This window comes from Passer montanus, unplaced genomic scaffold (assembly GCF_014805655.1).
Source record: "Passer montanus isolate IOZ18808 unplaced genomic scaffold, ASM1480565v1 scaffold23, whole genome shotgun sequence".
Classification (NCBI taxonomy): Eukaryota; Metazoa; Chordata; class Aves; order Passeriformes; family Passeridae; genus Passer; species Passer montanus.
In genome coordinates, this window is record NW_024366926.1 from 1,643,378 (window position 1) to 1,669,290 (window position 25,913).

Consider the following 25,913-nt stretch of genomic DNA (forward strand, 5'->3'; position numbering starts at 1 on the left):
TCCTGTGTGCATGTTGATTTACCCCTACTGGTTTAGCCCTATACCAAGATGGAAATAAATCAATCAGAAATGTTCAGATCCATGCCAGGAAACAAAACCACTGTGCTACAACATTCAGGCACAAGGAATTTAAGAGAGAAAGTGTTCCAGTCTTGTGCTGCCTAGCAAAAAGTGGGAAGGGAGGAAGAATTCAGGACAGTGTGCTATCTTACAGTTGGGAAGGCTGGTTTTAATTTTCTCTTCTTTCCCATATTTTCTACACAATTTTGAGGAAGTCAAATTGTCAAACTGTCAAAGGAGTCAAAACCCAAAGTAACACACAGCTCTCTAGAGGGACTTCAAAATCATCAAGGGACTTAAATCTCTCAGGGCTTTGTCAGACAAAGATAAAAATTCTTCCTGCCACTGCACTGTACCCTCTCACTCTGCTGCTGTTCCTGTCTCTCTGAAGTGCTCACCTGCATCTCCACTCTGATCCGGTAGTTGGGGGAAGGCACTTTCATCTCACCAGCCCAGGCTAACTCTTCTCTGTCAGGAACAACCTCCATCCCTCCTCTCTCCTGAGGCAGGTTCTCTTGTGGCAGAAGTGCAGGGAAAAAAGCACAGCTACAGCTGAGTTTCTGAGGGAGCCACACCATAAAAGCAAAGCTGACAGGACAGAAAGGCAAAGCACAGAGAAGAACACCAGGGACAGGACTCAGACAATTACTAACATATCCACAGCATGCCCAAAACCTAATGTCAAAATCCCTTATTCAATGACTTTAAATTAGAAAACGCAGCAATAAGCTTAATCTGATCATCATCCTAATTGTCCACTCAATTCTCCCATGATCTCCTGCACTGTGACACGACTTGAGCCTGACTCACTCATCCCCTTGTTTTACATCAGCATAACTCCACTGGTGTTGGGCTGAAGTCTGCAGCACATCTGTCTGTAAGACAGATGGTGTGAGATACGTGTATTTAGTCTCTCCTGTATCAGCTTCTGCTTGTTTCTGGAAAACTTCCCCTCAGTCAACTGCATACATGTCAGAACTAGAATGAATTGAATGTACATGGGAACTTTACATAAGTACAAAATAATCTGTGACCTCAGTTATTGCAGCTTCTCATACATTCATTTTCTCAACATCCACTAGGGAAAACAAAATCTGAGTGCAGGACATGCTGCAAGAAATTACATCAGTGGCTCTCTCCAGGGTAGCCTTTTCTGCCTCAGTCTCTTCTGAATCATGTAGACAAAAAGTATAAATCCAGTCTTTGAATCTGGACTGCTGTAAGGAATGTGCTTGTAAAAAATTAATGTTCATCTCGTTACATTGTAAGCTTACTTTATTTGCACACAAATAAACAAGCTAAGTTAAATTTTAGAAAGGAAATATATCCCACAGCTGCACAGACTTAATGCTAACTACACTAAACTTATCATACAGATAAATTTTCACTTAAAAAAACATATATATTTTCCCCATTATTATTTTATATATGTATATATAAGGAAACTACATATAAATACAATGGAAAAATACATTCAAAAGCTTTTTATAAAACTTGGCACAATATTATTTTGACTGTAATAAAAATATTTATGAGGGAAGGACAGATGCACAGAGAAACACAAATACATAATGTCTAGTGCTTTGTCTAAATCCTGAAAATAAAGTTTTGTCTTTGGTATTACTAAACAAATAAATTAAGTTGCAACCATCTAGAGTCCCAGCTTACAGCCTCTGCTCCACCCTCTCTGATTCCATTTTGCAGAGACTTTGCTGGCTGCAAATTTCCATAATCATTTTCAAACAGGCAGAGAAACAAAACCAGTTAAATGTGTAGTGTCTTCTTTCAAGGGCTCCATCCAACCTTCATTAAATTCAATGGAAAATATTCTATTGCCTTATTCAGGCTGAAGGCTATGCAAAATATTTAAATTGATTTGCTGTCAAAGCGATAGTCACCCACCAGTGAAAAATAATTACAACCATGTAACAAGCCACAGAACTGCCCCTGAGGCATTCCCTCCTCATTTTTCCCTTCCCAGTGGGAGAAGTCTCTCCCAGCAGCCAGGGAGGTGATCCAGCAGCCATGGGTAACTGAGCCCTGAGCACACAGCACCAGTTGCCCGGGAGGTTTTCCATCCAGCGTGGGAAATGCGCTAAAGCTGCGGCAGCTTCAGCCCGGAAATTTAGATTGGACTTGGTCTCAGCAGGAGCTGAAATAAATCCAAGCAGTGGCTGCAGATGCATCCATCCCATAAACCCAGCATGAAACCCAGGAACATTCCTGCTTCAACAGCAGTTGGGGTTCATAACACAGAATTTTCCTGTATAAGCCACGAATGCACAACATCCATCTGCATTTTTTCCCTGCAAGGTAAAAGCTTTTTGTCCATCTATTGTATCTTCACACTACACAAAAGCAAAACACTTTAAGAAAGGCACATGGCTCTTTGAAGCAGTAAGGGAAATGCACACCATGGTCTGATTCTCTAGGCAACTTCTATTATGCATACACCTTTTCTTTTGACCAGTCCACATATCAAACCTGGTGCACAACTAGCCTGACAGACAGGCAGTTTACACAGTGAGACCCTTTTAGCTGTGGCTAAATCAAATCAAGCTTTCAGTAAAAGTCTCTTTTCTACACATTTCTGGATCAATGTAATACAGGACACTTTGGGCAAAAAGCAAAACACAGCAGAGAAAAAGAAAAATAAGTGCCTGTAGTTTTAGCTACTGACAACTGTCACAACTGTTGGCTTCTGATACCCATCCTCTCCACACAAAAAAAGATGTATGGTAATCTTGTTAACAGCAAAATTTTAGCTAGTGATATTTTTAGTGGCAAAGCCATAGATCTGATCAATGGTATCTTGGAAATGTTCATAAAGACACTGCGTATCAAAAAAAAAAAAAAAATCATGTTACATCTGCTGACTGAATGCATGCCTTTGCTATAAAATGCACAGATTTTGGTGGATTATCCAAACAAATTCTGCTTCTGTACTGTCTTCTATTCTTCAAGGATGGCTGTGTAAATTGTGTAACTTCATTTTAAGCAAGAAACAAGATAGAACTGATGCCTATGAGTCTCTATAAGTGTGCCAGAAGGAAAAATGTTCAGAAATCCTTGTCCCAGCCTGAAAGTTCATCTGGAGGGCTTCCCACTTCAGGTGGATAGCTGTCAAAGTAGCTGTAATCAGTCGGTCCAGACAACTAGGACATTGAAAACACAAACAAAAGGGTGTTTCAGAACCTTTTGAAAATGTTTTGTATTGATTATGTATAATTTTTTTGCTCTTAACATGGAAATGAAAGGCTAATATGATACAGATGATGTCTTTCAACTGATCTAATTCCTTATTCCTTACAAAAAATACCTCCAGTAATTACACTGTACAACAGAACAGTAGCATTAGCATTTTTGTACAAAAGAACTTCCCAAATATTATCAAATCCTCAACTTCATTCCAAGCCCTGGTAATTCAGTAAGAATTTTGAAAATGTTCTCTATTGGTTATGCATAATTTTTGTTGCTCCCAACATGGAAATGAAAGGCTAATATAATACAGATGACGTCTTTCAATGGATCTAATTCCTTATTCCTTATAAAAAATACCTCCAGTAATTACACTGTACAGCAGAACAGTAGCATTAGCATTTTTATACAAAAGAACTTCCCAAATATTATCAAATCCTCAACTTCATTCCAAGCCCTGGTAATTCAGTAAGAAAGCTGGGCCACACAGAACAATTTAGATGCTATTTAAGACCAAATCTACACTCATAGGGTAGCTACTCAAAGCAGACCTCAGAATTACTTTTTGTTTCAAATTAAGATCAAAGTGAGCTTCAAATGCTTTATCCTTAGTATTTTTTCATTTAAGGGCAAAAACAAATAGGCCATTTAAAACTAGGAGCTTGCTCAAGGATGTGTTGGAACTTAGTAGTAGGAGAGCACAGGAATTTGTACTCTTCACAGTAGTATGAACAGTGCATCTTAATAATGTGCCCATTACCAAGGGAGATATAGTTTTGCAATATTAGTTTCTGACCAAACACCATTTGTTCTAGTAATGGTGAAAATGTAATACAAAGTACACAGGCAGAATAATATTTCCATTACTTGACTGATTGTAAGTTATGTATTGCTTGCTGTCTCTTTTTTGTTCAATTTTCACAAAAAATGTTGAACTGTAATAATTCAAATGCATCTTTGGGAAGTTTTGCCATCACCATCAGTTCTCCCTTGTAGCCAAGCTGTGTTAGTAAAGCATTATGATACTGAAAGCCAAAGCCAATACCTCTCTTTTTAAAGGCGATGTTAATTTCCTCACTTTCAGACTATCCCAGTTAAAACCACTCAACCACCTGATTAAAAAGAGATAAAAGACAGACAGGGAGAGACCAAAAGAGAAAGACAGGTCCTTTTCTGACATTATACCACAAAGAGCTGAAAAATCACACGAACAAGGGCTATAAGAAGTTTTTTTCATGCCAACCCCTGTAACAACACAGTTAGAAGGAGGAATCTTGAGCACCGTTGTTGCCACACAAGGCAGGGGCAGCTTCAGGAGCACCAGGCACTTTGGCACTTCTGTATGGAGCAGGTGCACAGACAGGCAGGTTAATACATGCAGAAACACAGCCATGCAGAGGCTTGTGTGTCTCCTTGGAATGCCACCCTTCTTACAACATGAGAAGAGGAAGACAAGCAGAAAAATCAAATAATTGCCTTCCCCAGGCACAAAGTGTAGAGCTTAGAAACAACTCAGATGAGAAGAGAAAGCAGAAAATGTTTAATTTACAGAGGATTTTCTTTGTTAGAAGAAAGACTTGCATTAGAAAAATTCATTGTGAGAAAGACTTTGTTTGTTAGAAAAAAGAGGACAAAATGCTAAAATTATTGCTCTGGAACCCTTAACTACTCATTTTTGAAAAGCAAATATTGAAGGGTCAGGAGGTCTGAGAGGCAGATGCTGAACTGGCATCGATTTCTCTGAGAACTGAATTAAACTCCTACATCAAGAACTTGCAGCAAAACCAGTAAAAAAGAAGATTTTTAGATAATCATGCTGAGGATTTACATTCATATTGTTGCTTGCTATAGTTGCAAAAATACTCAAGAGCAACAGTGATGTCTGAGTTTACTTGTCTGGGTTCTAACGTATTAAAAATATTTCCAATTAAGCCCCAAATTTTCATCTTGGAAGACTCTTTTGCTTACCTGTGCTTCTTGATGTCATTTATTCCATTCCTCAAATTGCCTAATCTCTCTGTAGGGTTTTGCCTCAAAAAAAAAAAAAACCAACCAAAAAAACAAAAAAAAGAAAAAGAAAAAGAATAAGGATAAGAATATATAAAATATTCCTATTTTTAAAAGAGCATTTATAGGTCCTAACTGCTTGCATTTAACAGTTGCACAGGGATGCAGCTTGCATAAAACCTGTGGCCTCATGAGGAGATATAATGAGGTGTTGCTCACTGCTCCTTTTTTCTGAGGATGGAGAAACCTTCCAGAAAGCCAAAACAGTGTCACTCAGCTGTGAGAAGCAGCAGAGGGAAATCAGCTGGCTGAGTTTTGGTTGCACATCCTTTGTTTTTCCTGGCCAGCAGGTCTGAGTTACTAAAGGAGGCAGATCAAAATGTACAGCCACAAAGATCCTTCCAATTGTGGTACACAAGAATGTTGAATAATGTTCCCAGTGCCATGGGTAAATCCCACAGCAGCTGAGAATTCAAAGTCAGTGTCACCAGCCAGAGGTGGTGCAGGCCACTAAGTTAGGCTGGCCCTTTTGAAATACCACCTTCTGCACATTTTCTAAAGGACTTGAGCCAGTCTTTAAGTGCCCTGTGTTTTCTGTAGAATCTATATGCCTAAGTAATTTTGGAAGGTTTTTATTTTTTTAACAATGTGCTTGATTTGAAAATCAAAATCTTTAGCTCTTTCCTCAGCCCCCACTTAATTTTCCCAAAGATGTGTTTCAGAAAAAATTCCCATCCACAGAGAAAGCCCAGAGCCTCTGCTGCCTCTGCAGATTCAGAGGTGTGACACATTCAGGGGCATGCAATGCATACTGAATTCAGTCAGAATAGACCATGCCATGCATAACAATTCCAAATGAGGCTGTCAGGAATTCAGTGCTGGAGTCTGAGTCCTGAAAGAGCTCAATCTCTGTACACTCAGGCTTTGCCCCAAACTGCCCCTCCTACCTGCAGAGTCTGCGGATCAAATCCTCAGGTCGCCTTGTTATTACCTTAGGAAAATCCAGCTTTTCAATGCCTTTGAGAATCAAATTGTATGTCATCATTTGATCAGCCCCAGAGAATGGTGGGCTAGAAAAAGAAAGCAACACTGCTAAATGGAACATCTGACAAGAGCAAATGTGGCCAGTACTTATCTAAGCAAATATTTGAGAATATAGAATAACATATGGCAAAAAAGTTCACCTTCCTACTTTTACAGCCCTCACCCTTTCAGCCTGTTTAAGATAATAGAAAGGTTTGAAGCTGAGAAGTTTCTAGCAGGTACCAGGTAAAATGCATGACCATGTGTCCCTTTAAGCCTAACTCAGAGAAGCTTCCACTTAGTTTCGCCACTTGGCATTCCCAAAGAGCTGTCATGGGAGTGTGCAGGGAGCTAAAGAGAGAGCCCTGCTTACAGTTCACCCACCCCACTGCACCCCATCACCCACTAATGGGAAAGAGAACAGTCTGTTGTCACTTGCTCCTCACAGGACACAGCAGCAGCAGCTACAGGAGCCCTACACCTGCCAATTATAGCTTGTGCCTGGATAAGCCAGAACTAAGGTTATGTAACCCACTAGGTCTGTGACATTTCTGAAATGATGGAAGGTAAGACTTGCATAAAGAAGTATCATTCTGCAAGGCTTTTTAAAAATAACCTTGGAAAGGTTTCTAAAAACAGACAAATCAGGTAAGAGCTTTGAGTAGGAGGCACTTACCTGCCAGTGAGGAGTTCATACACAAGAATCCCAAGGGACCAAAAATCCACACTGAAGTCGTGGCCTTTACTCAGAATGACTTCAGGGGCAACATACTCAGGGGTTCCACAAAACGTCCAGGTTTTCTGCCCTGATCCAATCTTCTTCGCAAATCCAAAATCGACCTGATCAAAATCAGCATATGCTGCATAATGCAGAGGAGTTTTGCACTGGGAAGCTTTAAAGTCTTAATTGCTTCCTTACTTCCTGCAGACACCCCAGAATTGCTAGTTTACAGCTAGAACAACCACACAGTGTAATTGTGAAGGAGGGAGAGGTAATTCCACTGGATTACTGAATGTTATAAAGCAGATACATTTATTGTCACAAGTAATTTTCTCAATAGTTTTCCTTCTGGTAAGAACAACCCATGATTTCCTTGAGGACGTGAGATTTACTGTCCCTGGAAAGCAGTGGATTGCTCACTGCCTTCAGAATGGATATTTCAAGCTCCCTGAAGGGTATTCTTGTTGCACTTCTCATGGTCACAGTAAAGCATGGCAGGAGTTCTTTTCTGTGTTCCCTCTCCACAAAGAGAGGGAACCTATGATTGTAAATTGAATCAATGAATGTTGAACCAGTGATTGTTTGAGGCTGGACAGGGAGGTTATTCTGCACCTGGGAAATGTGGTTTCTGTTCTTACAATAAAACTGACTGCTGTGAGAATTTTTCTTTTGCTGTTTATACTGTGGCAAGAGCTCTCAGAGATTGCAATTCCCCAGTTTGTCCATGGCTTGCAGGGCCTTTGCAATGCCTTTGTTTCTCATTGTGCAATGGGAAGCCCTCTCTCTTTACTGCTGAAGCACAAGAGTTACTACACTCCAGGATCCTGGTTCTATAATTACATGCTATTTATATCCCCCCCTGCAAAGAAACAGGATACAGGCACAAAAGGATAACATTACAATTGATTACATCTTACCAATTTTATATATCCTTCAGCATCCAAAATTAAATTTTCTGGCTTCAGGTCTCTGTAGATAATTCCTATTTGATGCAGATAGTCAAAAGCCTCTGTCACACACCCAACACAAAACTTGGTGGTGAATTCATCAAAGCTGCCTCTGAAACAAAAATAATTACAATCAAGTTCTGAAAACGCCTCAGTTATTAACCAGATAATATCTAACAACCAGAATATTAACCAAACGTCTTTTCATTGAATGGAGAACCTACTCAAGCAGCCACATGGGGCTGACTTTAAAGGACAAGGTTATGCTGTGTTTGCTGTTACCTGTCTCTCAGCAAGCTCCACAATTCCCCTCCAAGGCAAGCCTCCAGGAGCATGTACACATATTTGTTATCCTTGAATGTGCGATACAGCCTGTGGAGACAAACAGCAGCAATTTAGGAAAAGCAAAATAAAAAACGAGGCTGGGGGTGTCTTTCTTCCAGAGCTCGTGTGCCAAACCCCATTCCTAATGGTGGTGCCCTAGGGGTCAGCTGGGGGACAAAATCAAGGGAACCGTATGCTCAACTTACTTTACAACAAATGGAGAACATATCTGCTCGAGGATTTTCTTCTCAGAATAAATGTGCTCTTGCTGTTTGGTGTCCACTATGTGTTTCTTCTTTATGCATTTCATAGCAAAAGCCATGTTCTCATTTTTAACTTTAACCTGTGAATAAAAATGATGAAAACACATGAGGCAAAGAAAGGATGTTTTATTAAATTTTTCTCAGTAGATACATTGATATCCATCTTTTTTAACACAGCACAGGACTGAAATTGATGGCTGTAACAAGGGACAAATTCCAGATTTTCTGCAGGACTGTTATGTGTGATTTTAAGCCAAGCATCAGATATTTTAGTTTTCCAGTCCCCACTCGTAAAGTGAAATGTTCCCTCTGTTCATTTTATATATACCAAATAGCAGCAGCTTGGATGGGTACTACATATTACAGTGAGTTTATATCACAGTGGGTCCCAATTTCAATTTAAGATTTCTAATCACCATAATACAAACAAAAAGGAGAGGCAGTTTAGGAAGAATGTTTATGAATGATTTTGCGTAACACTGAAATATTATCCAATATGCAATAAAAAGATGGAAGTTAAAACAAGGCCTCTTGGAAATGAAGGAAGCAGATATCTGTGTTCTACAGCTGGATGAGAATTCAATTTTTAGCTTAGTATTCAGATGCTGCAGTAGAATTCCAGTGTGGAATTTTTTTGGTGAATCATGAATCAGAATGGAACACTTGATGGTCTAACGACTGTAAAGGATTATTGACTTCACTAAAAGCACAAATTCTCCTTTAATTTACCATTACCTTCAGCAGCCTGCACAAAAAGCATTCAGGTTTTTGTCAGATGTTTGCAGCTCAGCCAGAAGCGAGTGGAATTTAAGGCTTTGGGCTAATGAAGCTCTTGGTATCCCAGAAGCACAGCTGATCACGCTATTGAATATGACTCAAAAGAGCCATTGCAAATTGTTGGAAATTTCCCAGTGAACACAGCTCAGAGATGGCTCACGCTGGCTGGAGCTGCTATGGGGCATACAGAAGCAGTTCTACCAGCACAGACTACGTGGTGCCATTCAGATTGCTTCAGGTCCAGGCAGATTCCTGGAAAAAGGCCTGCCATTCAGGGGACATAATGCAGGCAGGCACGTCTGTAAACTCCACATGCACAAACTGATGACTATGTCTAGTGACCAGGAAGGTACTTTTAGCAGCAGGAGATGGAGGCACAAAATAATGGATTTGCTTCTTTAAACACCCAAGTCCTGAAATGCTTTTTTAAACTATGCATGCTTGCTTTATGGAGAATTATTTCTGCCTAAGGGGCGCAGGCACATAGAATACCAAAATCCTTCACAATATTCAGTGGCTAAATCAATCATCCAAGACAGAGAGCTACATGAATAATTTTAAAACATTCTCTTACAAGCTCAACCCTTCCGAACCCACCAACACCCAGAGTTGTGACAACTTCTAAATTCTGGAATGGGGAAGGAGGGAACTGGGCTACTTTTTCCTTCAGCTCTATCATCTCCAAAGACACCTCTTTGGTCAACTGTCCACAGAAGGATCTTCCTCTGTATAAGAAAATTAACATAGGTTAGTGCTTTTCCTTGTCATTACTTTTAATGATGCTATATAAGGGAAAGGAAAGGAAATGGAAAAGGAGGAGAGGGGAAGTGGGAAAGGAGAAGGAAAGAAAACCCTTTTTATTTCCTAACAGAGCCTTAATGGAATCCTGTGGAAGTAAATTAGAAGAAAAATGCTACTGAAATTCACTGAGTAGAATCTACAATAATTTTAGCAAGACCTGATCCCTGGTAAGATTCCTGTTGATGGGGGCAGCTGTAAAATTTGGGCAATCCAAGCTGGAGAAGCAATGCTTGAAGGACTGTGTATCAGTTCCAGTAGAATTATCAGAAATAAGAATACAGATATATTTCTAAACAGAGGAAAACCACACTCTGCTAACCTTCCAGCAATGCTCAGACTGAAACCAAAAGTACATAAAGTAAAAGTGTGGCCCACAGCTAAGAGCAGACATCAATACCATCAGTGCTACACTGAAACATTAAAAATAAACTGTTTCTTTATGTTTGCTTCTTTCTTTTTGAAATGGCACTTAATCTTTTGCACAGTGATACATATTCCTTAACTCAACCTGGAGTTAAAGTTGGCCTTCAGGGTTTTTTACCAGTCAAAGAACTTATCATCAAAATGCAAAATCTATTTGAGCACAGCATCATTTTTATTCCTGTGCTCAGTTTTCCAGGAATAGAATGAATTTTTCTTTGGAAGTCAATACCTTGAGATTCTATGTAAGTTTTGTATCAGAAAAAGTTTGTTTGGCTCCATAAGCATAGCCAGACTGTTTTACTACAGTGACTGCTGTCATTCCTAGGGGTCCATCTCCTTCAACTACCATCCATGATTTTACATAGGTATCTATGACTTTTTTTATGATTATCTGCTATAGGTGTAACAAACATGATCTGACTTACTTTGCGTGTCGCTTTTCATCAGCCTGGGCCAGATTGGCCACATAACCTTCCAGGTAAGTTTGCAGCTCCTCATAAGTTCCAACTGTTTGATTAAACGTCCTAAAACCACAAAGGAAACATCACAAACTGCTGAACATTTAAGTCATGACCCAGTAGGAGTTAGTGGGTACTCAAGGATCACTTCCTCAAGTGATGATCAAGAAATGATCAAGAAATCTGGTAAATGGGGCAAGAGACCTCTGTGGAGAAATAAAGAACTCCTGTAATTACTCAGGCTTAAGTGGAAAACAGGAGCTGAAAGCTGGGTCAGGCTACTTGGAAGAATATAGAGAAGTTGTCAGGGTAAATATAAATGAGACAAGGATGGCTGAGCCCCACCTGGAATTAATCTGGCCAAGAATGTCAAGGACAAGAAGAAAGGCATCTTCAAATACATCAGTAACTAAAGGAAAACAAAGGATAATGTGGACCCATTACATAATAGAGCAGGAACTCTGGTGGAAGAGAAGGCACAGTTACTGAATGCTCTCTTTGCATTGGTCTTTACTGACAAGAACAGGCCTTAGGAAACTCTAGGTGACCCAGGAGATCAGGATAAACTCCACCACTACAAGGAGAGAAAGAAAAGAGTAACTCTGAACTACTCTTAAGCTTCTGTGCTCCAGCAGCTGCTGTCAGCCTCTCTTCATTTGTATTCCTAAAGCACAACCACTCATTCAGGATTCATTTAAGGAAACATTGTGGTTTTGCCTACAGTGAAGTCACATTAAATCACTGAAAGTCGTGTTAACCTACTGAAAGAGGATGCAAATCTTTTATGGAAGTGTAATGTACTTACTCTCTGTCTATGACGAGGCACTCCACGTTGTACTCATCTGCAATAACATTTGCTGATCTGACGTCGTCACTGGGAATTGAAATGCATTAGAAGATTTCAGAAGCAAGTCAAAATCCTCAAAGAACCTCACACTGCACTCATGGAGGGTCACAGCTGCTCTAGGTGAAACTCCTCAAAGGCCTCTGCAGCCTGTACCTGGATTAATGCTGCTGAACCAAATACAAAATTTAGCCTTTTACTAGTCATTATTATGGTCTAGCACAGTACTTTTTCCAGTCTCAATAGGGTTTGGATCATGACATCCTTTAGCAAGCTTCCAAGAAATTAGGGTGAGATGTAATTATCACTACATCAGAATTTACTACTTATTTCTAAAATGATCCTGGGTGTAAAACATTCCCAAACCCAAGTGACTCTCTCCTCAATCCCACATGTAAATATATACTGTGTAACTCCTTTTCTCTGTTTCTTACTGCCATGGGCAATGGAAACAAGAGCTCATTCCACTCACAATGGACCTAAACCATTCTGGCAATTACAACCTGGCACAAGTCCTCACCACAGTTTTTACTGAAGTATTAACAATAAGCCACAGTGCAGAGGGCCAGACTTCTGCAGGGAAAACCCCTCAAAACATTAGCACAAATTTGGTCACTATCTTAATCTATTGACTTTACAGTCAAAAGTAATATATTCAAAACAGCCATGAGTTGTAGAATCTGACACACAGTGATGGGACAACTGACATCCTGAAATCCACATAATGAATCAGACAGTGTGAACAAACCTAATGAGAGCCTTTTCTCCAAAGTAATCTCCTTTGTGTAGGTTTTTAATCACCTGAGGCTGCGAGTGGTCTGTAGTACTCTGGGTAACTACCACCTGCAAAGTACAGGAACAAAAGTTTTGTAAGGGAAAGTTTCAAAGTATTGCATGATTTTCTTTCTTTTCTGTGTATTTCAGAAATGTCTAAACTCAGTGACACTGCAGGAAGAGTTACAGATACATATTTTTACCCTTCCTCTCAAAAATTACACCCAAACATTCCCTGACCCCTCTCTGATTTTTGCTGGGAAGAAGGAATATATTAATTATTGGCAACCCCACAACATTTTCTCCTCATTCTTTTTGAAACAGAGCAGAATAAGCCACATTTTAATGAAAGACTGAAAAATACTTCAGTTCCCACAGTGGGCAGATGTCATATGAGCTTTTTGTCTTCTCAGTTAAATAGGAAACACTCCAGAAGCATTAACTAACATTTCCCTCATGAAACTCTCTTCCACAGTAGCACTTTCTGCTGATGCCATGTTAGCAAGAAACAAACTGGAATATCTACAGACACAGATGTTTTGGAAACGAAGTTCATTGTGGAAAATTCTCCTGATTTAATTCTTTAGAGTCCTGTGTCAGCCTCTAAAGTATTGGAATTTTATTGTGGAAAATTCTCCTGATTCTTTAGAGTCCTGTGTCAGCCTCTAAAGTATCATCTGAGGGATAAAGGCTGCTGCCTTGCTCCTCTGGAACTAACAAATGAAAGGATTCTGAGACACCTCAAAGGCCATTCTCCACTAAGCCTGGGACTCCATTACTTACTTTTCACAAGTCTATGTTTTGCCCATCAGATATTGCACCATCTAAGAGAAGACATAGGGTCAAATCTCATTTACAAAAAAATTGGCTTTACATCTGTGCCACAGAGTCAAGAGGCTTCAGGACACAATTTAATTACATTGTAATTAGAATACTATAACATGAGCTCATTGTGAATGAAAAATTAGGCTCTGCAATGCTGCTCCAGGCTTTTATCATGATATTGTGAATTTAATAGCAAGCGCAGAAATACTCTGCACCATTTTTACTGAAGACCACACCCCTTAAAGTAGTTTTTGAGACAGAAGTGTTTGTACATGTTACTTTTTAAGCTAGATTCATTATACCTTACCTTTCCTTTTGCTATTATAAAGAAGGTGTTTCCTTCTTCTCCTTCCCGAATAACATAATCTCCCTTGTCATAGTACTCCTGGTGGGGGGCAAGTGAGAGAAAATATTGTCCGATAAATCTTTGAAAGGTTACTATGCAGAGTTCTTAACACATGTGGATGTTCCACTGATGTATAAGTTCCTATATCCTTCATGCCTCCATGTGAAAAGAATAAGGAGCTACCACTGCCCTTGGAAAAGCTATGGTTATATATCAAGCCTTCACCTTCAAAGGCTGCTGGCAAAGGCAGCCCTAAGGCACACAGATATTTGGCTGGATTCATGTGCTGGGGACCTATTGCCTTCTTCCCCTACATTTTGCAGCATATGTAGTCCAAGGGATATGAAAGTATTACATATCCACCTCACAAAAAGGTAAATTTGATTACCAAAAGAGTTCTGGAGAGCAACTTTGTACTTAATCTTAATAAAGGATAGATTACAAATCCTCTTAACTACTTGCTTGGCTCCTTTGATGCCAAAAATATAACTTACTTCTATGTCACTAAATATTATTATTTTCTGCCAACCAGGAATTCAGCTCTGATTACTCCAAAACCACTCTCTTATTAAAAAAATCTCAGTTATTTTTTATTTTTCTTTGTTATTTTGGAAGCTTATTGAATATTATTTAGAAAAGCTTAATATCTTACCACTTCCAGGCAGTCCATGATCTTGGTTAATTTATCTTCAGGTAAGTTTTTCAGCAGGGACACACTTCCAGAAAACAAACAAACAAAAAAAGCCCCATAATCCAAAGTAATCATCATTAACAATTTTTTATGATCTCTTCTCATCTATGCAACTTTTACAGTCAAATTGTATAGCTAGTTAAACTAGTGGTGAACACAGTATACAACTAAATCTTAATTTGGAAGGTTCAAGCATTCTCACCCTGGTTTTTAGATAAACAAACTTGCACAACTTAGAAATGCAGCAAACATAGGTCAGTTTGTAAATCAACTCTGTATTTCAGTAGAGGAAGGACTTTAGTGGGAATAAGGATTGATTTCAAAAGAATCCAGCAATTACAAACCCAAGACATGATAGCAATTCAAGAATATGTTTTCAAGTGCACTGCAGAGACTGCGAAATCAAAGGTCAAAACTTCAGTACTCTGGTCAGCTATGGAAAGATAATCTAATTACAGTAAAACTTTTGTGAACTTGCTGGTAAGAATGGAAAAAACCTCCCACCCTGATCATTTGGATGTGTAAAAGTTAGGAAAATATAGAAATTCATATCTATTTAGGCTCAGCAAAGAAGTGTGTATAGAAATCCAAGGTGGGGAGGGGTGTGAAAATACACAAGACATTCTATGCATGGCCAGGCTTGGCATCTTGATTTGAAGGCATAAGAGAATGGTCATTCTGGGTTAAAAAATTGTAATATTACATCAGCTAATTGTGGTTTGGAACCTCTAATTTCCCCATCTTCCTGAGGAGAAGCATGGCACCACTCTCAGTGGTCCCTGCAGGAGAGAATTATTCTGCTCTGCAGATTTCCTAGTAATTTATGTTGAAATTAGTTAATAAGTTGAGAGACGTGCAGATCTCATATTCAAATCTCCAAAGGATAAGGAATATTTCTTAATCTACTCCAGCAGCAAACTAATTTCTTGTTGGAGGATTTACTCAGCTTTATTTATTATATTGCTCTAAATTCTAGACCTGTAAGTTTCCTATACGTTTATGCTACTACTTTAGGCATTCAAGAACCTACTGAAGTTTTCTAGTGTGATGCAGGAGAAAAACAATTAAAATGGGAAAAACCTTTTCTGAATCTTAAAAGAAAAAAAAATACAAATATTCAGGGTTTTGAGGCCATATTTGCACGAAGAGCACCTTTTTCTCTCTGTTTACAAGACAGGCACAGTATTGCTGTGCACCTTAGTAAGTAGCACAAAGCAGTATCAGAAATAGAAATTAATCATATTTACCTTCTAAGGAAGTTTCTGTATTGCTCTTGTCTGGTTTGTGCTGTCACTCTCATGATATTTTGAAACACTTCTCTGTCCAGTGCCCATGTTTTAACATTAGTGATTGCTTTGAGAAAACAGAAAAAAGAACAAAATCAGCAATGTTTCCAAATTATTTGATGGATGATATTACAGCATCAGCTCATGGTAGAAGACAGACTAGCTGTTTCACAAGGCTCAAGGCTGAATTTTAAAATATCCGGCACCTATTGTAATCAGACTTTTACAAGAATTCAGCTCCCACTTAAAAAATGCTCATAAAGTAAGGAATAGATTTCCAAATGGTTCCTCTAGGTAACCCTTTCCATGGAAGGAAGGGTTCCATGGAAGCCATAGGCTGAGCAACCTTCTAAATGATAGGGCTGAACACTTGGGAAAATCTACCCTAATCACAGACAGTCACTGCACTCAAAAGCTGTAAAATGCAAAGAAACTGATTTGAAAGAAACAAGAACGTGGCTGGTTTTCCAAAACCTGTGTTGTTAAATACTGTGCCCTGGATCAAACTCTAATTCAGATTATATGCAAATTCAGATTGTATGCAAATTATCTGCACTAAGATAGAAATAACAGAGATAAAGAAATAAATTTAATTTCATTTAATCCTGTGATCATCACACACTTTTCCTCCAAACTATCCATTATATAAGGGAATAAATGGTAATCAAAATATTAATGACTCATTTTCAAAAGATAATAAAACGATTAATACAGTAAGCAGGCAAAGGATTCAGCATCAAAGATGCAAACCACTAAGCAGCCTCTGAGTTCAATCATCAACACAACAGAGCAGTTCTTTTTTTTTAAGCAAAAGGTGATTCTATTAAATTTAATCTATTATTTTAAAAGATGCTACACCATATTCAGCAGTTTTCTTTCTGCCCTAAGAAAGAACAAACTGTGTTTTCTGTGAGATAAAATTTACAGAAAAAATTGGAACAATTGATTTCCTCTGTTTGTCATCAACATGGAATCATTTTTTGCAGGCAACAAAAATGCCAGGTTTAAAATGCAGCACAGTAATTTCTCATTGTACACAAAGTACACATATGCTCTGCTATCTATCAAAATAGATCAAAAAAATTTTTGGATGCTGGATGGGAGAACAAAGGTGTTCCTTTGCTTTTATTTCTCTCCTAGATAACATCTTTCAGTTTACTTTGTATGAAGAAAACATAGCAAGTATCCAGCCTACTGCAAATGTATTTCCTCTGTCTTGCACCTTAACCAAATGAAGCAGTTATAGAGTTTGAAAAACTCCTACAATCTCAAAGATGAGATTAAGAAAAGAGAGAAATTCAGAAACATAGGGGTAAATCACATTGCCAATTTCAAATAGAGCTACTGCCTGTGAAGATGCTGCTGAGCAGCAACAGCAGCCACTGAGATGCTGTTTGGATGAAATCCTCCACTTGTGAGTTTCCACAGACTGCAGGAAAAGAGTGTCAGGAGATCCAGCATCAGGAGAGGGTTTCACCCGTGTGTTCACTACTTGTGCTCAGCTATGGCATTGTACTGCTCCTCCTCCACAAGGATCACAGGAAAGCTGTTGGGGAGGGGTGCATTTCTGCAGTGTTTGCAAGTATTCAAACAACTTTTCTTGTCCATAATTGGACAATTCTTGTCCTACCTCAAAACCAATTAGTGCTAGCAAAGGCCTAAAGCAGCTTGACATCTTATTATGCGGAAGCACTACTTTATAATGCTAATACTATACAGCAGGCAAAAAAGAAAAATAGGGAACATATTCAATTAGAACAGCATGTTAGTAAGAAAAATAATCACATTACTGATGCTGTTCTGTTTATCAGGCAGCAACAAAAACAGATTACATGTAATAACTTCCATCTGCAAAGCCAGCAACGATTAAGTGTCTAAACTGAGTCCAGGAAGAAAGACCAAAAGCTTTTACAGCAAACAACTTCTTGTTTTATTCCATTTGCTCCTTTTTAAGTCAACATGAACTCTTCATACTTACTCGTGGCACAAAGTCCCTGCAGATTTAGACAAGAACAGAAATTAGTCTTCAAACAGAATTATTATTTATGAAATGGTGGAGAGTGGAAAAATGACGAACTTAACCATATTTAGTCTCTTACTTGTCTGTCACAGAGCAATTATGGCATGTTGGAAAGGGAATCAGGGGGTATTTAATGGATGTGCACCCAGTCTTATGCAGGAAGAAGAATATTTGTATCAGAGCAACACTTAACCCCTCCATCCTGGTCAGTCCCCAAACTGCCAGCTACAAATGGATCTAGGCAAGACCCAGCAACATAACAATGACACAGAATTAAAACAAGTGCAAAACCAACTAATTCCTGCATGTTTTAAATTGAATTAGAATTGTACCCATTCTACCAAAAGCACCATGTTCTCACGTGCTTTCAAACACTGCAATTTCATCCTTGGCACTGCATTTGACACAAGAACATAAGAGCCAGAGACCACCACCTCTACCAAAGCACCCACAATTAAAACAGTCCTGCTTTAGTTGTTAGTGTGTTACAGATCAGGCTAACCAGCACAATCTGGAGGTGCCTAATTGTTTATCAAGGGTTATGCCAGAGATGGAATGATATTCATGGCATAGTATTCATGTTCCCAAGAAGAAAGAACTCAAGGAAGAAATATGTGAGTTTACTGTAGATAACCAAGACATGCACACATCTATTAAATGAAAACTTCAAAGAAAATCTGAATATAACAGGGATCTCACAAAAAATCCACAGTTTTCATTTTGAGCAAGGTTGCTGTACTTAACCTCAGGTACCTTTCACAGAAGCTGTCCGTGTGCAGTTGTACAAAATGGCCAGTTCACCAAATGCTGTCCACACAGGTATTGAGGAGAGCAGTTTATTCTGCTGAAAGACTTCCAGACTGCCCTCTGTCAAAAATCATCAGGATAATAGGTATTAAACCTGTGCTCAACTGCACAGAGTCAATGGAAAACAAATCAATATATTCCGGGCTTTGCCACTCCCTGGAACACAGGAATGGGAGCAACAGTACAAAAAGTGCTTTGAAACACTTAGACAAACCAGTAAAGATTTATTTTTTTAAACATACTGCTAATCTACAGATATGCTGTGAAAGGGAGGGCCATTCTAAATCCTGATGGATAAAGCTTTGCTACAACAAGCCACTCACTTGTGGTTCAGATACTCTAGTGTGGTGTAAAGAAAGAAGTCTCAAAATAATGATCAGAGAAGAAGTTACTTATGGTTTATCTCTTCATACAGATGCATGAGTATATACATATGCAGAATGCAAAGGAGAGGGCAGAAAAATTAAAAGCACCTTAAATCTTAATTCAAGAAGTTGTTCTTGAGCTTTACTAGCAAAAGTCAAAGAAAGTCTGAACTTCTTCACAGTTTATGGCCCCAAAAAACCTTCTCTTAAACATGTTATGAGAGTTCTGCCCTCTTCTCTCCAAGGCCCACACCATCTCCTCAACAACGGTTTTAATGTGCCAGAAAATGTTCCAGGTGCACATCTCCTTTCTGATATTTAATCTGTTTTCAAAGTGTTATCATTTTGTCTTGCAAGGATATGACCACACTGTCACAAATCCTGCCTCCTCTTTTTTCCTGTAACATTTATATTTTCCTAACACAGTTACCATAATTTTTTTTCAACTAACCCATCCATATGAAGCTAGAACATGTGCTTTCCAACATTTGCTCCTGTTTAAATATTCCCACCTCAACAGAACATACTCCTTGTAGTATGAGCTCTAATTCATATGAGTCTCTGAGACTTTTAGTGGTCCCCAGTTGATGAAATATGCAAATTTAACACAATTTTTTTTCATGATGAAAGGATGAAAGACCTTATTGCTGATGGAAGCAAATTCCAGGTGTTAAACTATAGCTGAACAGCAATTTGAGGCACAGTAGCAGTCAGCACAAATGATTTCAGACTTGTTGGCCTTATTTTAGAAAAACCTTCTTATCCTAAAGCTTATTTTTTCTCCAGAAAAAAAACAAGCAGGTCCTTTTTTAAAAAAAAAAATCTCTCAGCTTTGAGAACAATGAATGCAGAGCTCATGTTTTAATTTCCCATACACAGAAAACTGGCATCTCATGAATGTTGAAAAGTAAGTTTATTTCAGGAATGGCTTCACCACTAAGCAGTTCTCTGTATTTTAAATAATACCTGTTCTTCCTCTGGAGAAGAAAGGGTTGGCTACACCTACAACAGAAAGGAACTGCTGGCTTCTGGGCTTTCAGAAATGAAAAAGGTCATGAAAAAATATTAAATCAAGACTCATGTTTCCAAGGTGCTTTTTATTGCTCTCACAGTGTTTCATAAAAGTCACTGGTAAAACTTGCATCGCCCTCCACAGGGACAAAATATTTAGAGGCACCAACACCCTCACTGTGATTTCCTGCAAAACCTTCCAAACCCCTTTCCTGTTTCTTGCACTTGTGTGCTGTACAAGTAGGCAATACTCACCTTTGAGCACAAAAATGTGATTTCCTGGTTCTCCCTGTCTGATGATGTAGCTCCCTTGCTGGAACGTCCTCTCATACATACATTCCACCATGTCTCGTGTCTGGTGAGGCTCCAGTCTCTTCAGGAACTGGTTTTTATTCAGGGCATCTGTGATGAGCTTCTTCTCACTGGTTGCAAATGAAAAACCACAAAGTTTAAAATGCCCAGCGTGGCTGGGGTTTGTTATTCACCAAGCATTCATTCCTCTCGAGAGGATTCCTCTCGTTTCTAACACACTGCTCTGCCTGCCTTGTGGGGACCTTGTGGGGTGGTAGCCTGGTTAGTGAGGGAATTGTCGGTGCTGTAATCACCTGGTGGAACAATCCCATTGAACAACCTCACTGCTCCCTGAGACAGTCTCTGCACCATTTCCTGTTGCAGTAAATGCATGTAAATGGGTGAGTTGTAAAGTCAAGAGCTGTCTGTATTTGAGCTGCTGGTGGCAGAGCCCAGTTGCTGGATTTAAAGAAGGAGAAAACATGGAAAAAGAATCAATGGATGAACCTGTGGGTAAGGGCTAATCAGCCAAAACAAAGCAGGCCATACACAATCTATGGGTTCTAATTGATGTGAGTATGTTCTGGCTCAAGGGCATCCTATAAAGCAGTGCCTCAAGTCCTCACCAGAAAAGAAGACAATTAAACAACTTCTGCACTGATGGGGCTTTTATGGCCCCGCTGATAGTTTTTTCTTTTACTGCTGAAGTGAAAGATAAATTCTGCCTTTGAGTCCCCATGATCCTAATGTTAACAAAGTCAAAACCCTGACAGATTTCTGAGGCATTTAAGGCTTCCTCCTGTTTGTATTCATAAAGCAATGGGAGGTTGTCATCAAAACTAGGTTATGTGGGAAAAATCTCCTGAGGACAATCCAGGAATGAACAAACCTAGGGCACGTAAATACACTTACATTATTACTAGTCATGTAATGACTGAAAAGAAGTAAAGGTGATGAGATGATGCAGGAAAATAAAACCAAGTAGCTATGGTGAGGACTGTGTTTAGAAATAGGAATCATAACTTACCTTCTGCTGAAAGCAACAGGGTTATTGGAATATAAGCTCTAACTTAGTTTTCATCTAAAGCCAACCTTGCTTAATTTGATTCATCCTGGCCTGCATCATGTGTACAATACTGCAATAAAATACAGTAATTGCATATAACCTGATATGTGAAATGAGCACAAAAGCTTCCAGAACTATGGAAGAGGAGATTATGCTTCTAAAACTTTCATTAAAATCATCCATGCTGAGATACTCCAAACAAAAATATGGCACTCAAACCCCCACCATAGGAATAACAACATCAAATTGTGCCATTTGTTTTACAAGTATTTATAAAAGGGACAGGTGACACTCTGCAATCAATGCAAATTCAAGAAGCATGGAGCTTCCCCTCCTTCTGAGGCAGCTCCTTGCACAAGGAGCACAGTAAGGTTACTTTACACAGCAGTGGGGCTGCATTAAGTCCTTTCTCTGTAAAGGGGAGCAGCAACTCCAAACACCCCTACAGACACTGTCAGGCTAATTATTCAGTATTTGCTAATTATAGCACACAGAATTCTGCAGACAGTGAATGTTACACGTGTCTGAACTGCCTGAACTTGACCTACTACAGTATTTACAGACCAGGTAAGGACACCAAATGTTTGTGCCTTTCATCATTTGGCTGTCTCAACAGCAAGGTGATGGGGTCTTACACAAATGCATGTGTATCACAGGTTTATCTAACTTCAGTTAGACTTATCTAACGTCTAAATGCACAGCACTACAGCTTTGTGATGCTTTTTTTGGCATATGTTTGCTTCCAAAATATTTGGAAGATCAAATAACACTTTGAAACCCTACAACATCAAAAATTATGTGCATTACATTTGGACTGCTTAAGCCTCAATACTTGCTTTGGTTCTGGCTGCTGCACTTTGCAAATCCACTGGCTCTTCTCACTGCTGTTACAATTCTGTGTCTGAAGGCACCCTTAGAAAACCATGTGGTGGACTGCAGTACAAGGATTGTGCCAAGGAGAAGACAGGCTACAAGAAGAATACTCTGAAAACTATGATTCAAGCTACCCAGGTACTTGTGATAAAATATTAATGCAGTTCCTTTACTCTGGAAAAACACTGCTAGCTGAAGCTCTCAGCTCTTTGTGGTGACTCAGGCAGCCTTTCTGATTCATGAGACACCCTCTAAGGTGCAGTGCTGGACATGATGGATGAGAAAACACGCCTCATAACTCTCAGGTCTACTATGGTAAAGACTCAGATATGCCATGAATAATAAAGCTCCCCACAAATCTGAAGGCACTAAAGTCACTGGCTGAAGTCCAGGTAGAGTCTGGCTACCACCATGTTAAACAGACTCTCAGGTTGTGTCCTCAGTGCTAAGTAAAAGAGAGTCTAAGTTATGCTTAAGGAACCCAGTCTGATATCTCCATCTGCAAGGTCAGCTCTGACCACAGAGGTTTCTGGGTCTGTCAGAGTCTAGAAGGTGTAACAGGATTCAAAGAGGAGCAAGTAAGATTCAGTTCCTACACCATGACTGTTAGAAGCTGGAGGGAAGGAGGAAGCTGGCAATAAAGATAAATCCCAAAAAACTGTAAGATTCTCATCTGAAATACAGAGGCTGCCTGCCATTCTTCATCTGAAGTCTGTGGGACACAGATGATTCTTGGTTAAAGCTACCCACAAATTCAATCAGAATCTATCACTGCTGCAAAGCCTACATGAAAAGGATGAATACTTTAATCCTGATTTGTCATGAGGAGAGGATCTAGTTATGATATAAGTAACAACCTTGTAACACAAACATAGAAGCCCTCTGCAACGAGCTCACCTGGAATCCTTTCGGACTGTTGCTTTTTCAAGGGAAAACATAGTTTGCCTGCTCAAATCACACAGCTGTGTTGTTGGCTCTGCAGATACACCTTCCTTGGCTCCTCTCCTCCTATCAGCAGAGACTTTAAATGGAGAAGGCTGAAGAGAGTGCTCTCCTTGAGTGCTAACAACATCCTGCAGCTTGTTCAGCTGTATGCACTTGCTCTGAAGCTCCTTGGTGAGTTCTGCTATGACCTTAGTCTGCATAGCCAGCTGCTCCTGAAGCTCAGCAACATGGCTTCGACTCTCTTGCAACTGCTGATCTTTTCTCTTCAGCTCCCTTTCCAGTTCAAGTACCTTGCTGCAGAGGACATCAGCTTGCCCATTGATCACATTGATGCCCAGGCATGGGTCCATCAGGAACTTGTGGCTGGCAGCACAGCCAATAGCGAGGTTTGCCACGTGCCTGTTTGGCTGCCTCAGGTGCTTGGGTTTCATTAATCCATTCCCCATTTTGTCCAGAGACCTAGGTGGGAAAGTAAATCTGCAGTTTTATTTCATTCCTGAAGAAAAAATAAAATTAAGTCATGGAATGTTGAGCAGTGAATTTAGTAATTAGCTGGCAGCTGAATTTGCCATATGCAACTGTAGTAAACACAGCTGATTGCTTCCATCCTCTCCGGTCCTGCAAGTCAGCAGAGTAAAGGGCAAGGAGAAGAGGCAGGGAGGGGTGATAGAAACAAAGCAAAAGATCTCATGGCTACTACTTAATTTTTGTCAGTTGAAGAGATGTGTAAGCTCCTTTCAGCTTAACAAAGACAAAACAAACAGTAGGAAGGAGAAAAGCTTGTGCTTGACTGCTAAAGCAAGAAAATTGTTAGAAGCAAAAAAATAAAAGTTGGGTCACTTCCCCATTGAGGAATAATTATTGTGTAGAGTAATTTAATTTAATAGACAGACTAATTTTACCAGTGGGTACATACCTGCCTGGCATTAAGGATATGTGATTAGTAAGTACATGTGTTAACACACAGGCAGCTGGCATAATTTCTGCAGCTCACTTACTCATCTAAAACTGGCTCATATTTGTTAGTACAACAGCTGTCAAGGAACAATTATCTTTTTATGGGGAATTACCCCATTCCATTGGCTACTCATGAAAAGTGACCAGGAAAAAAAATGGTTCTGGGCTCTTGTCAGAACACACCCATGGCTCAAATAAGCATTTGTTGCAAACCAGCAGCCTCCAGTAGGTTTGCAGAGAAGTGACCCACCTTCTTCCTTGGACACAATCTTTGGTATGTTTGATTGGATCATTTCAGGAGGAGCAAGGGATGATGCTGCTGTTGTGGTCAGGCATTATCAGGCCCAAAGTAGCCCTTTGTCTGCCCCATGGATGAAGAACCCCTTTTTCAGGCTGAACCTTAAGTGACGTGGATTAAGATAATCTCCTTCACCATTTTATTGGAACTGGATAAGAACATGGCCCTGACAAGGTAACTTGACCAGACGACAAGCTCCAGCAATTTGCTTTTACTTGTTAGTATAGCCATACTTTTAACAGATGCACAGTTCTGTTCTGGTTTACAGCCTTCAATGGGTTAGAACTGAAACAGCTAAGAAGGTACCTCACATTCCAAATCCAGTGTTCTTTAACATAGTCTTTCTTCTCAGCTCTGTCTTGCTTATTGTGACTTTGAATAATATTTTCAATTTGTGTCAATTTCACAGATGCATTTTGAGAGCTGGTGCTTCAGCCTGTTAACAGGGACACCTCAGTATGTCAGAAATGAAGGCAAATCTGTACAGCACAGGAGAATTTAAATAAATTGCCCATCAGGGTACCAAACCAAATAACTCTGAAGAGGGACCTGTGTGTCACTGCATAAGGCTTAACCAAAGATCTTAGCTCAGCATGCAACCATATTTAAAAACAACCCCAAACAACAATGAACATAAACTAAAAGTTACAATACAGAGAGGAGATTATGGATAACACATAATCATGCTGTAGCAGTCCCTGCTACTAAAAGCAGTGGCAGTCACTGCATTTCAAACAAAGGATATCCCACACACTTTAAAATTATGTATGGCAGAGTGACTGCCCCAAGGCACAGAAAAGCCTACTGTTTGGATTGTATCCAGAAACAGAACAGGTGATGCTTGAGGTTCACAATCTATCAGCCTCACTGGAGTGACAATGTTAGCAGCTTCTGTCTCCCCGTTGTATATGCACAGTTAATTGTCAGTGCACAATGGAACAGGCAGCCAGATCTGACAGATCCCTGTTTCCACATCGTGCCCTTAACTGGCCGCTTGTGTAGGAAATTCCTGCATGTGGCAGGAATCAATAAAAGCCTGACAGGTGATTTTGGTAATTCAGCATTACAGCGGCCAATTCTAGCAGAAAACTTAAACTCCTGACCGCCTTTACCCACAGCTCCGCAGACAAAAGGCACAGCAGGGAATTCACTGCGCTGTGTTTGGGCACCTCACACGCTCCTTCGAGGTCACTGGGCAGACGGGGCCAGGCACCGGAGAGACCCAAAACCCACCCGGCAGAGACGGAGGTGTCCGCGCCCGCCGCGGCATGTCCGGGGGATGCTCAGGGAATGTCCGGGGGATGCTCGGGGAATGCCCGGGGGATGCTCAGGGAACGCCCGGGGGACGCTCAGGGAACGCCCGGGGGATGCTCAGGGAATGCCCGGGGATGCTCCCGGGGTCCGGCGCCAGCCGAACCCGTGTCCGCCGCAGGCCCGCGGGGTGCGGGCGCTGCCGGGCCGGCCCCCCCGCCCCGCCGCATCCCGGTACCGCCCGGGAGGCCGCGGCTCCCC

General features: G+C 40.0%; 1 protein-coding gene across 2 annotated transcripts in view; it reads right to left on the reverse strand.

The window, feature by feature from the left end:
- Positions 1-1,486: 1,486 nt before the first annotated feature.
- The window catches only part of PRKG2 (protein kinase cGMP-dependent 2), a 24,592-nt gene continuing 165 nt past the window's right edge, over positions 1,487-25,913 (reverse strand). The window contains exons 2-19 of one of the 2 annotated variants that reach the window (XM_039710465.1): positions 23,099-23,605; positions 20,227-20,393; positions 18,542-18,655; positions 15,730-15,835; positions 14,444-14,507; positions 13,753-13,830; positions 12,595-12,689; positions 11,808-11,876; positions 10,970-11,068; positions 9,895-10,045; positions 8,487-8,623; positions 8,239-8,328; positions 7,927-8,068; positions 6,965-7,128; positions 6,213-6,335; positions 5,227-5,289; positions 4,304-4,370; positions 1,487-3,215 (exon numbers count right to left, since the gene is read on the reverse strand). In XM_039710465.1, coding sequence (XP_039566399.1) covers positions 3,120-3,215; positions 4,304-4,370; positions 5,227-5,289; positions 6,213-6,335; positions 6,965-7,128; positions 7,927-8,068; positions 8,239-8,328; positions 8,487-8,623; positions 9,895-10,045; positions 10,970-11,068; positions 11,808-11,876; positions 12,595-12,689; positions 13,753-13,830; positions 14,444-14,507; positions 15,730-15,835; positions 18,542-18,655; positions 20,227-20,393; positions 23,099-23,592 — 2,319 coding nt within the window. In that variant the 5' untranslated portion in view covers positions 23,593-23,605 and the 3' untranslated portion in view covers positions 1,487-3,119. The remainder of the gene's footprint in view (positions 3,216-4,303; positions 4,371-5,226; positions 5,290-6,212; positions 6,336-6,964; positions 7,129-7,926; positions 8,069-8,238; positions 8,329-8,486; positions 8,624-9,894; positions 10,046-10,969; positions 11,069-11,807; positions 11,877-12,594; positions 12,690-13,752; positions 13,831-14,443; positions 14,508-15,729; positions 15,836-18,541; positions 18,656-20,226; positions 20,394-23,098; positions 23,606-25,913) is intronic. The other variant, XM_039710466.1, reaches the window with a different exon arrangement.